General features: G+C 49.7%; 1 protein-coding gene across 3 annotated transcripts; it reads right to left on the bottom strand.

The window, feature by feature from the left end:
- Nucleotides 1–1,340: 1,340 nt before the first annotated feature.
- Nucleotides 1,341–10,272, bottom strand: HCCS (holocytochrome c synthase). 3 transcript variants are annotated; one of them, XM_082609518.1, is made up of 8 exons: nt 10,138–10,272; nt 9,418–9,561; nt 6,391–6,542; nt 5,195–5,343; nt 4,349–4,468; nt 2,235–2,321; nt 1,878–1,994; nt 1,532–1,619 (listed from the first exon to the last, which is right to left on the bottom strand). In XM_082609518.1, exons 2-7 carry the CDS (start codon nt 9,527–9,529, stop codon nt 1,886–1,888), a joined length of 729 nt encoding a protein of 242 aa, XP_082465644.1. In that variant the 5' UTR covers nt 9,530–9,561; nt 10,138–10,272; the 3' UTR covers nt 1,532–1,619; nt 1,878–1,885. The 3 variants fall into 3 exon arrangements, with proteins under 3 accessions (XP_082465643.1, XP_082465645.1, XP_082465644.1); XM_082609517.1 differs by lacking the exon at nt 1,878–1,994 and having other exon boundaries at nt 1,341–1,619; XM_082609519.1 differs by lacking the exon at nt 1,878–1,994 and having other exon boundaries at nt 1,341–1,619; nt 9,418–9,495.
- Between the last annotated feature and the right edge of the window lie 86 nt (nt 10,273–10,358).

The following is a 10,358-nucleotide window of genomic DNA, read 5'->3' as shown; positions in this document are numbered from 1 at the left end:
AAACACATGCCAACAGTAATTATTTTCCTCAGATTAGAAATATTTCATCTGTCCGATGAAATAAGTGTAAAGTTACTCTTAAAAGATTTTCAAAACCTGTTAACTATCAGCTTTATTTTCTTTGCAAATACACAAGTATTTTGAAATGTAGAAGAGTTTAGGGTTGTTGGAGTTTTAAAACTCCACACAAAACAGACACAACAAATGAAATTCATACCAAATGAATTACTCCAGACTGCTAAGTCCATCTACTAATTTAACACTACAGTACTCAGGACAAATGAAAGGAGTTAATATTATTAACACTTAAGAAAAAACCCCAAAACAACAACCCCCAGTCATCTGTAACATGCTGCTATAAGTTGAACAACCAGTGTATGGATTACTGGTCTAAAGAATTTCAATGGCAAACTTAGAGCTCCCTTAAGAAACAAATGTGACGGAGACAGTGAGTTGATGCAACCATTCTACATCTGGGAAAAATATTCTCCTTGTGAATTCTGACAATGGACAAAATATAATCGTGTTTTAGAGTGGGACTGTCCCTAGCACTGTGACTTCAGCCAGACCTTCATGGTTCAGATGAGGCCAAGCAGAGAAAGGCTTCAGGCAGGGGAAGGAATGGGACTCAAGGGTGGGATTAAGCTGTCAAATGCCAGTAGAATGAGGCCTGCTTGCGGGGGGCGGGGGGGGGGGCAGAGTTACATATCAGAACAATGGGAATTAAAACAAAAATATTTAAAAATTTAAAACACATACTCCAATGCATGTGCATCATCAAGTCATGGGGGAGCTGGAATTATTCTAGATCAAGGTCCAGTGTGAAAAATTCACATAAGCAAAAATTTGTAGAGCCAAGACACACTTCAATTTAGCCGAGTGCATTTCCAGTGTGTGACTGCATTTCCTTCACAGGTCACTACTATAGTGCAGGGACTTTAGAAATGTTGGTAACTTTTTAAAAAGCGTAACAGAACACTTTTAATTGAAGCACTGGACCAGGTCAGAGCTCCCGAGCATCCCATGGGCTTTCAGATCTACGTGTCAGTATTTAAGAGAAAACAGGAAGGAAAAAAGCAGCTCTCTTCATATTTCAAGCAAAGGTCTTTCTCGGAGGCTGTTCAGACTTTTCTAGATTAAATACACAGGCAATACTACAGTTAAAGGAAAAACTAAGGGAGTGCTTCCCACTTCTCTAAATGGGAAGAAAACTTAAAATGATGCACTATCAACTGCAAGGCGGAAACGGAGCTCAGAAGAGCACGTGCAGAGCGCCCTTTGCTAAGTGACATGTAAGGTGTGATGACCCCCTTGACACTGCCATTATATCAGGAGTGCAATTCAGTTTGGGGAAAGTAGTTTAATGTATTGCTCAGAAAAACAAGCAGTTTATATATTGCCATGTGTGACGAAGCAGTGGTTAGGAAGTCCAGCGCCACCAAGAGACCTTCATCCGGTCCCACACGGCCGAGAGCGAGTCCAGAGCCGGCCGGACGTCCAAGATGGTGAACTGGTAGTCGTGGTTGACCTCGCCACCATCGTAGTAGTCAATGACGTATCTGACTTCTGTCCCGCAGCGGTTGACGATCCAGTCGTGCCTGTCAAAAGGCAGCTCGTACCTGCAATGAAAACATGCCGGCGGGGGTTAAAACGCTGGTGGGGTGTTCAGCTCGGGTTTAGGCGGTGAGCAAGGCGGTGAGGCCGCGCGTGGGGAGGCCTGCTCTCGGAGTCCACGTCTAAGGGGAGGTGAGACTCGGAGGTCAGAACAGTCCACAGTGCTGAAGGCAGGTGGGACTGGAGAGCTGGAGGAGCCCCGATCAGAGGACAGCTTATCTGCTACAAGGGAATAAGATCAACGGCGGGAAAGACGCCCAGGCCTGGGAGGTCAGCTGAGGTCCTGCAGAAATGCGGGTGTGAGCGGCGAATCCGACCACGACAGGAGCGCTGACGGCACAGGTGGACAGAGATGGAGCGCGGGAGGAGAGAGGGGACAGCTGTGAGGACACAGAAGATGACCTGGTTCAGTCCTGTAAGAGTGAGACAGGCAGCAACCCACGGCACCCTAAGCAATCTGCCCACCAGGGGCCGCCTTGAGGGAGCGCAGGGCTACAGCTGAACGCTGAGGACGTTTTGGAAGTTGGCACCGCAGTTCTTCCACTATCTGGTTCTGGTGCCAAGAGAAAGCAGACCCTGACCTGAGGAACAGAAAAGAACGTTTCTGCACTGACACTCACCCCATCCAGGAACGAATTCTTGCCCTTGGTGAATACTCCTTCGCTTTCCCTCCAAACCGGACCAGTGATGGACCACAAGGACACTCCCTAGAAACCCCCAAGGAAGAAAAGTCTATTAAAATATTTTCTTTCCCTTGAAAAATAGGGTGTTGCAGTTTCTCAATAATACACATTTTTCTGTAGGCATTTTACATAGTATCACATTTACAGAGAAAGGTAACTTCGAAAAAATTCAAAGAAATATCCCTATTCGTTAAAAACTCTGTGCTTTACTTCTGGACCAAGTACGTTTCACTGCCCCCCTTTCCCTCCATACATCTGACCTGCTCTTGGCAGGAGTAGGGAAACAGGGCCTTTCCACATGGGGCGGGGATATACGCTCAGGAAGAAAAGCGTGAGGCCTCGGGCATCACGCTTCGCTTTCACGAAGAGCAGCTGGGGTTTTTTCAGACGAATATCCGAAAATCCTATACTCTTCTCTCATTTGAAACCAATAAACAGCCTTCATGAAGAAAGAAAAATGCTGGCTGATTCCCTAGGAACTAATGTAATCAGTGTTGGACCATCTCTTTAAGTAACTAAATACAAGCTGACGGAGGGCAAGGTCCTGCCTAGACAATCCACTCAGTCTCTGGGAAGACCCTGGGCTTGGACGTCCTAGGTGCCCACCGGCCCACGCCCTGGCACTGGGAGGCTCACGGTCGGCCTAGCACGAGGCACACAGCAGTGTCCCCTGTGGGGGGAGTGGGAACTCCCGGAGGCCACCTGTCTTGGCAGCTGCTGTCATTGTTGAGACAGGCTTCGGCCTGGACGGGTCTCTCTAATGAACTGGGAGGCAGCAAAGCACCCCGAGTGTGACGGGCCCCCAGGCGAGGACTAGCCGAGCTCCCTCCCTTCTCGGCTTTAACGACAGCACACTTTCAGCACAAATCGCTGCAGACATTCGGAGCCCTCATCACGAGCCAGCCAGGAGGATGACGCCTGCCCGTCCCGGGGAACTGAGAGGGGGAGCGTGGCCAAGTGACACCCAGGGAGTGACTAATGAACTTCACAGTCCAAGCATGAAAAAACGAACAGAGCACATTAAAACTCATTCAGTGGATTTTACCCAAGAAATGAATCACTCGCATTTTGCCATGAATTAAAAATATTAGCCACCGACCATGATAAAATCTGGCTCCGTGGAGACTCCACCCCCCGCCCCACGCTTCTCCAGGGGGAGCCCTCAAACCGCCATTATTCTGGAAAAGCTAAGTTTGGGCCTCACCCCAGACTGACTGAATCACAAACCCTAGGGGTGAGGCCCAGCGCTCGGTATTTTAACGAACCCTCAGGTGATGCTGATGCAGCTAAAGCACGAGGACCGCCGCTCTCAACAGACCGATGGCCCGTCGCCACTAACTCACAACTGCATTTGGCTAGTCTCCCTGAGAAAAAGGACCATGTGCAGAGATGCCTCTTGATGTGTGCTCCTAATGGGGATTCAATAAACGCTGCTGAGTGAACAAACAAAACTGTTTTTCCCAGCTCCCTTCGGGCAGAGAGCATTTTAGAATCTCCCAACCCCCATGCTCTGCTTGCAGTGGACTGCGACACTCCTGTTGAGAGCTGGGGTCTACGGCCCCTCCCCTTGAATCTGGGCAGGCGGTCATCAAAGGAGAGGCAGCTTCCCTGCCGCTTTCTGGAACTCTAGCTCTGGGAACCCAGCCACCATGGTGTGAAGAAGCCAAAGCGGCCACATTTAGAGGCCATGGGCAAGTGTCCTGGCCGACAGCTGGCATCACCCACCAGAGGATTGCAGCCCACGGCTGTCAAAGCCACCGCTGACCGCTGAGTCTTGGCGGCCGGGACCCCATGCATCAGGGAGCAGAGACGAGCCATCCCTGCTCTGTCCTGTCTGTACTTGGGACTCACCAAACCCACGAGCAAAAGTAAATAGTTGCCATTTCACGTGGCTGAGCGGGGTGGTCTGGAACAGGCCTACTACCTAAACTGTTTTATCAGAATAGCACATCGTTTGAATAAAATGCTTCTATGTTTCTTTTCATAGAAAGGGGCAATGACGTTAGGAAGATGCTGGAAGGATGTTTTTTTAAGACTTCAAACAGACTTACGCAGCGTGAAGGGCTTCCCACTTCAAAATTTCCTTCCAGGCCTGCTCGTTGTTCTGGTTGTGAATTCTAATGATATTATACATGTCTTTCTGACTAATATCCTCATCCTTCCATGTCCACCTAGGAAAGAACATTTTGGTAAAACTTGACAAATATTACTGAGAATGCCGTGTATTCATTTCATTGAGTCACCAAAAATCAGATTTACCCAAATATCAAGGATCCATCTATTTTTAAGGTGACACTTTTTCAATTAGCATCACGGATTCCCTACCTTTCCCAGGTATTTTATATAGAAGTGTTACCTTTTTTTTTTAAACTATTACTGGCTATGATGGGTTAATTTTATGATGAGATTAACATTTAAATGGGCAGAGAGTGCCCAGATCTAATAGCTGAAGGCTGAAACAGAACAAAAAGGCTGAGCCTCTGCCAGTAAGAGGGAATTCCTTCTGCCTGCCTGCTTTCCAACAGGGACATCGGTTTCTTTTCCTGCCTTAGGACTTGAACCGAAACATCGGCTCTCCTGCGTCTCCAGCCTGCCCAGCAGATTGTGGCACTTCTCAGCCTTCATAACTGTGAGCCAATTCCTTATCACAAATCTCTCTATACGTACAGAAAGACATACACATCCTGTTAGTTCTGTTTCTCTGGAGAATCCTAATACATTGGCCTTGTACTTATATTCTGATGAGTCTGAAAAATCAGTTGATTATTATAAACATTTACTGTACGTCTGGGGGATTAAAAACCTCTTTCACATTTAATTCATCTAAGAATTAAATGTGAAAGGGGTTAGATTCACGAGCAAATTTACACCCTCAGTAATGTGCTCACTCCACTCACCCTTTCCTTAACATCGCATTCCAGAACATCTGTTCGGAAGGATAAACCCACTTTTTATCTGAATCTGCCCTCGGAATAGACGACTCCTGTCTCACAGTAGATAGCGCAAACGGCTGATCGGGGGCCGGCGTCTGATTAGGTGGTGGCATCTAAGTAACATAAGTGGGTTTTTTAAAAAGAGGTTAGAGATATAAAGTTGAAACAATATAATTAACTACTTCCTAGAAAGCAAGGCATCACAAACACAGCACAGGTTCCCTATTAAACCAGCGACATCAAAGTTTCAGACCTCTCAGGTCATTTGGCTGTTTTTCCTTGTTGTTTTGAGTTCTCATAAATGGTAACTGCACGCTGTAGTTAAAAATTTAGTCTCGGGCCTCCCTGGTGGCGCAGTGGTTGAGAGTCCGCCTGCCGATGCAGGGGATACGGGTTCGTGCCCCGGTCTGGGAGGATCCCATATGCCGCGGAGCGGCTGGGCCCGTGAGCCATGGCCGCTAAGCCTGTGCGTCCGGAGCCTGTGCTCCGCAACGGGAGAGGCCACAACAGTGAGAGGCCCGCGTACCGCAAAAAAAAAAAAAAAAAAAAAAAAAAAAATTTAGTCTCTTTCTTGTCAAGGATTAAAAAGTAAAAACTAATACCATGATGGGCAGGCAGTGCTACAAATTCCTGGAAAAGAGAAGGTGGGGCTATGTATATACACGTGTGTGTGTATGTGTGTATTATAGATAGACAGATAGCAGAATACCACTGCTTTCTCGATGGCATTCCACTGGTGGCTGCCACGTGACACCGCACCACCCTAGTCACTGCCGTACAGGCTGGCACCCAGGTGTGCCTTAAGAGGCGCCCCAATCTTGCAGCTTGCCTACGAGGTTTCCCCAGACCACAAACACCTCTCCGAATTCTAGCTGTGCTGCTAACTGAATTTCCTGCCCTCCTAACAACTCTATCCCCAAAGGCAGTGTCCTCTGGCCTGACTTATTCCCGGTCAGCCCACTCGGGGGCTTCGGGATGGCCCTTTGCTTTCTCAGGTGCTCTCTGAAACTAAGTGACACATTCTAGATCTTCACTGTGGATGGAATATCAGACTTCTTTGTTTTAAAAGGACAGAAGAATCAATCCTAGCAGTTTATCTTGGAGTCTGTAAAAGCATCTCTGCATAAAAACTTTAGGAAGAGGGGCCGGGCGCAGATTACCAGGTTAGAAGGATCTAGGTTCTCCTTATTCTCAGCCATCGCGCCGGTGACCGGACACTGCACGTACTCGTACGCGCGTTCTTGGTGTGCAGGCACAGAGCTCGTTTTGCTCCCACAGGTTGGGTCGGATGGCTCGGCACTCACGGCAGAGCCTGAAAGAGATGCAGGGTAAAAACAGTGCCACCGCAAAGGCAGGACACCTGCCTCTCTCATCCTGGGCCCTGAAGAGCCGGATGTCTGACCAGTGACCCACCAGAACAGGCAAAGCCAGGTTTCTGCCGTTCACAGCCGCCAAGAGTTAAGCTAGTCAACATTCTCACACCCTGAAGACCAGCAAAAGGTTCAAGTTTACTTTCCCCTTGAAAGAGAAACGGGTACCCACTGGCTTACCGTGTCATTCCCCTAGTCAAGATAAACCCCAAAGCCTCAGCATTTGCAGGAGAAGCTACTGCCCACAGCAGGGTTTTAGTGAGGGGTGGAAGGTAGCTGCTGTGAGCTGCTACAGAGGAACCTCCGTGGGGCCGGGGCCACATGTGACTGGGTCTCCCTGACTTTCTGTTCCCAAATTCCAGACAAGATCCAACCCCAACCAGGACACAGGAGGCCAGGCTTTCATTACTGATGCCTTCTCTCAGGGACTGGGGACAGGAGATAAAAAATGAGCAGAGAAGCCTTCAGAAAGGCGACTGGAGAAAAGTCAGAATGCCACTCTGCTTGCACTTTGCTCCAGGACTAAAACAGGGCACAGAAAATTACCACTTGGCCGGGGTTCTAGTCCCCGTCAGTAGATAGCAAGTTTATCAAGCAAGGGCACACATTAAAGAAAACGTTCCACAATCCACGTAGGATCCAGATGCCACTTAAGAGGAAAGGTCTGCACCTGCAGGAACAGCGGCAGGCAGGGTAGTGAGTGCCCAAGGATCCTGGGTGCTGCTGGAAGCGCGTGTGCGGACCCAGAAGGCAGTGTAGACTCAGGAGGTGGGGGGCAGGCACTGGGAGAGCTACGGTCCAGGAAGACAGCGCTTGTGTAAAGGAACCCTTATCTTAAGCAGCAGCAGTTAGCACCAGGAATACACTGAATGCTGGGTGCGCTACACGAAAAAAGGTGAGTTTCCTTCTAGTTCCCTTCCTCTGCTTCTCCTCCCAGACCCTCATTCCCTAGGACCCTGTACAGCTGTCTACTGAGGGCTAGAGGGAGACTTGTTATATCTCCTCTCTTCACCACCATTCCAAGTGCCCATCTTCTCTGGGTCGCTGGTCCCAGCTGGGTGTTGGAGAGAAAATCCTGTTTACGTTTTTCATATTATATAAGCACTAGCCCCTTCGATCTCCTACAGATACCCCCATTCTTCCCTAGTGCAAAGTCAGCTGACGGCTCTCCTGGATACACAGCCAATGAGATCAGACCGTGCACAGGGCTCTGGGATGTCCCGGGGACGCTCAGAGCAGGCACACACCTGGTAAGCCCAGGTCTGCCTCCATTCTCTCCTGTATGAAGAAACCCCAGAAGAGCACCGGACTGGTCCTTATCCAAGGTCCCAGAATTTTCGCTGGCTTTGCCATTTACTAGCTGTGTGACTTGTAAGTTTCCTTAACTATAAAACAGGGAAAACCTACCATGCAGGATTATGAGGATGAGAATGGAACCTCCACTAGGCATAGGATTTTTGTCTGTTTCGGACACTGCTGTTCTCTCGGTGCAAAAGCAAACACACAAAACCCATCGGTGCCTGGCACAGAGTGGGCAGGGAGCAGATCCTTGCTGACTGACGGAGGGAATGAACAGATATAACACAAGGGAGTGTCAGCACTCGGCAAGCATGCAACACTGCTTCCTGCCCTCACACCTTGAAACAAGAAGTCACACGTCAGGTGAATTCAGGCCATACTTTTACATGGACAATCTAAAGCGGAAGGTGGACCGATTAAAAATGAAAGCATTTCCATTCTCCCCTTTGCACTTAAAAAATGAACAGCAAGTCCATCATGCAATGACTTTTTTTTTAAGACTTTTTTTTTGATGTGGACTATTTTTAAAGTGTTTATTGAATTTGTTACAATATTGCTTCTGTTCTATGTTTTGGGTTTTTTTTTGTTTTTTGTTTTTTTTTTTTTTTTTTTTTTTTGCGGTACACGGGCCTCTCACTGCTGTGGCCTCTCCCGTTGCGGAGCACAGGCTCCGGACGCGCAGGCTCAGCGGCCATGGCTCACGGGCCCAGCTGCTCCACGGCATGTGGGATCTTCCCGGACCGGGGCACGAACCCGTGTCCCCTGCAACGGCAGGCGGACTCTCAACCACTGCGCCACCAGGGAAGCCCTATGTTTTGGTTTTTTTGGCCGTGAGGCATGTGGGATCTTAGCTCCCCGACCAGGGATCGAACCCGCACCCCGTGCATTGGAAGGTGAAGTCTTAACCACTGGACTGCCAGGGAAGTCCCGGCAATGCCTTAGTTTTACACAGAGAGTACTCCAACGGATGGAGGAGTAAAGCTGTCTCGGTAAAGAAAGACAGCGAGATCTAGACCAACGTTTCTCAGCCTGGGCACTCTTGACATTTGGGGCCTCTGTTTTAAGGGCTTCACTGTGCATTGTAGGATGTTTAGCAGAACTCCTGGTTTCTACTCATCAGACGCACCCTCTCCTCTCAGTTATGACAAGCAAAAATGCCTCCAGGCATTGCCAGGTGTCCTGCGGGGTGAGGCGGGGAGAACCGCTGAAGTAGACAACGGCAAACTTTGGGGGGTGGGGGCTGATGTATGGAAGAATTCCTACACTCTCATGCACTATCTCCATCGTCACACTAACCCCGTGACACATCATTATTATATCCTCAGCTTACAGATGATGGGTGGAGACTTAGAGAAGTAACTTGTCTACAGTCACATACTTGTAAGTAACAACGTAAGGAGTGAACCCCGGTCGCCTCACTCCCAGGCCTAGGAGCCTCACTAGCACGCTGTACTGCCTCCTGAGGATTCTTTTGAGAATTCTCCTTTGTTTTTATTTCCTAGACAAATGGTAGATTACCTTTCATTTTCCCTTCATGCATTGGGCATCCCGAAGGCGGGGCTGCTGTCTGATGATCTGAAGCATCTGAGGTCTGAACTGCAACAGCAGGGGTAGATACAGACAAACCCATGGTTGGAATCGCGGTGTTGAATCCAAGCAATTCTAAATTCACAGGTGCCAGAGCAAAGAGATAGATTAATGCTGATGCCTGGGCTCCAACTACTCCCTTAGTGTTCTTAATCTGGCCAACGCTTGTTTCTCCTCCTCGTCATCCTTACGGAAATGTGCTGGGCAGGGACGCCACTTCGCCCTCCACTTCGAGGGACACCTTTAACATATCACCCACTTTGGGAAATACTAGTGTGAAATCTACACCACCTTTGGGGACACGTTTCTAAGGGTGTGCGGATTTTGAGGGTGACGTGAGGAGGTCCCTGAGAAGTTATGTCACAGCGAGGGGGTGTAGGCCCGGGGATGGGGGGAAGGGAGTGCTAGGTGGTGATCCGATGGGAGAAAGGAAGCCCACTGAGTCCAGATCAGACCCCCGGCCCTGGAGCTCAGCGAGGGTCTGGGGGTCTGGGAAGGGTATGGCGTAGAAAAAAAGATTAGAGGAAGGAAGGAAGGGACAGTAGAGGGCAAGGCGCGGCCAGAGTCTTCCTCGCACGGTCCCCGCGCGTGCTACCGTCGAGTCCCAGGATCTCAGACCCCCACGGCCTCAGCCAGCCCGCCCCTCCGCACCTGATTCCGGTCCCGGGCTGCCGGCCCCGCCTCTAACCGCCAACTCTGGCGCGGAGTGGCAGCGACCCGCCGGCACCACCTTCCCCTCGCTCGGTCACCGCTCGTTGCCCCGGTCACCGCTGGCTCTCTCGCGCGCCGCTACTTCCTCTTCCGAAGGCGGAACTTCCGGGCGCGTGGAAGGCGGGCACGCGGGCTGAAAGGGAAGGGCTTCCGTCAATCAC

The sequence above is a fragment of the Mesoplodon mirus genome (genome assembly GCF_964341445.2).
Source record: "Mesoplodon mirus genome assembly, chromosome: X".
Lineage (NCBI taxonomy): Eukaryota > Metazoa > Chordata > Mammalia > Artiodactyla > Ziphiidae > Mesoplodon > Mesoplodon mirus.
The sequence above is the reverse complement of the archived record's forward strand: the minus strand, read 5'-3'. Positions and strand labels throughout refer to the sequence as shown.

What these genes read in the sequence shown, in the direction of transcription:
- HCCS (XM_082609517.1), bottom strand. Translation starts at nt 9,529, where the DNA reads ATGGGTTTGTCTGTATCTACCCCTGCTGTTGCAGTTCAGACCTCAGAT. An exon ending in AATGCGATGTTAAGGAAAGG is followed by an intron (nt 4,469 to 5,194) that starts GTGAGTGGAGTG and finishes GTTCTTTCCTAG; the next exon opens with GTGGACATGGAAGGATGAGG. An exon ending in TGGGAAGCCCTTCACGCTGC is followed by an intron (nt 2,322 to 4,348) that starts GTAAGTCTGTTT and finishes GGGGGTTTCTAG; the next exon opens with GGAGTGTCCTTGTGGTCCAT.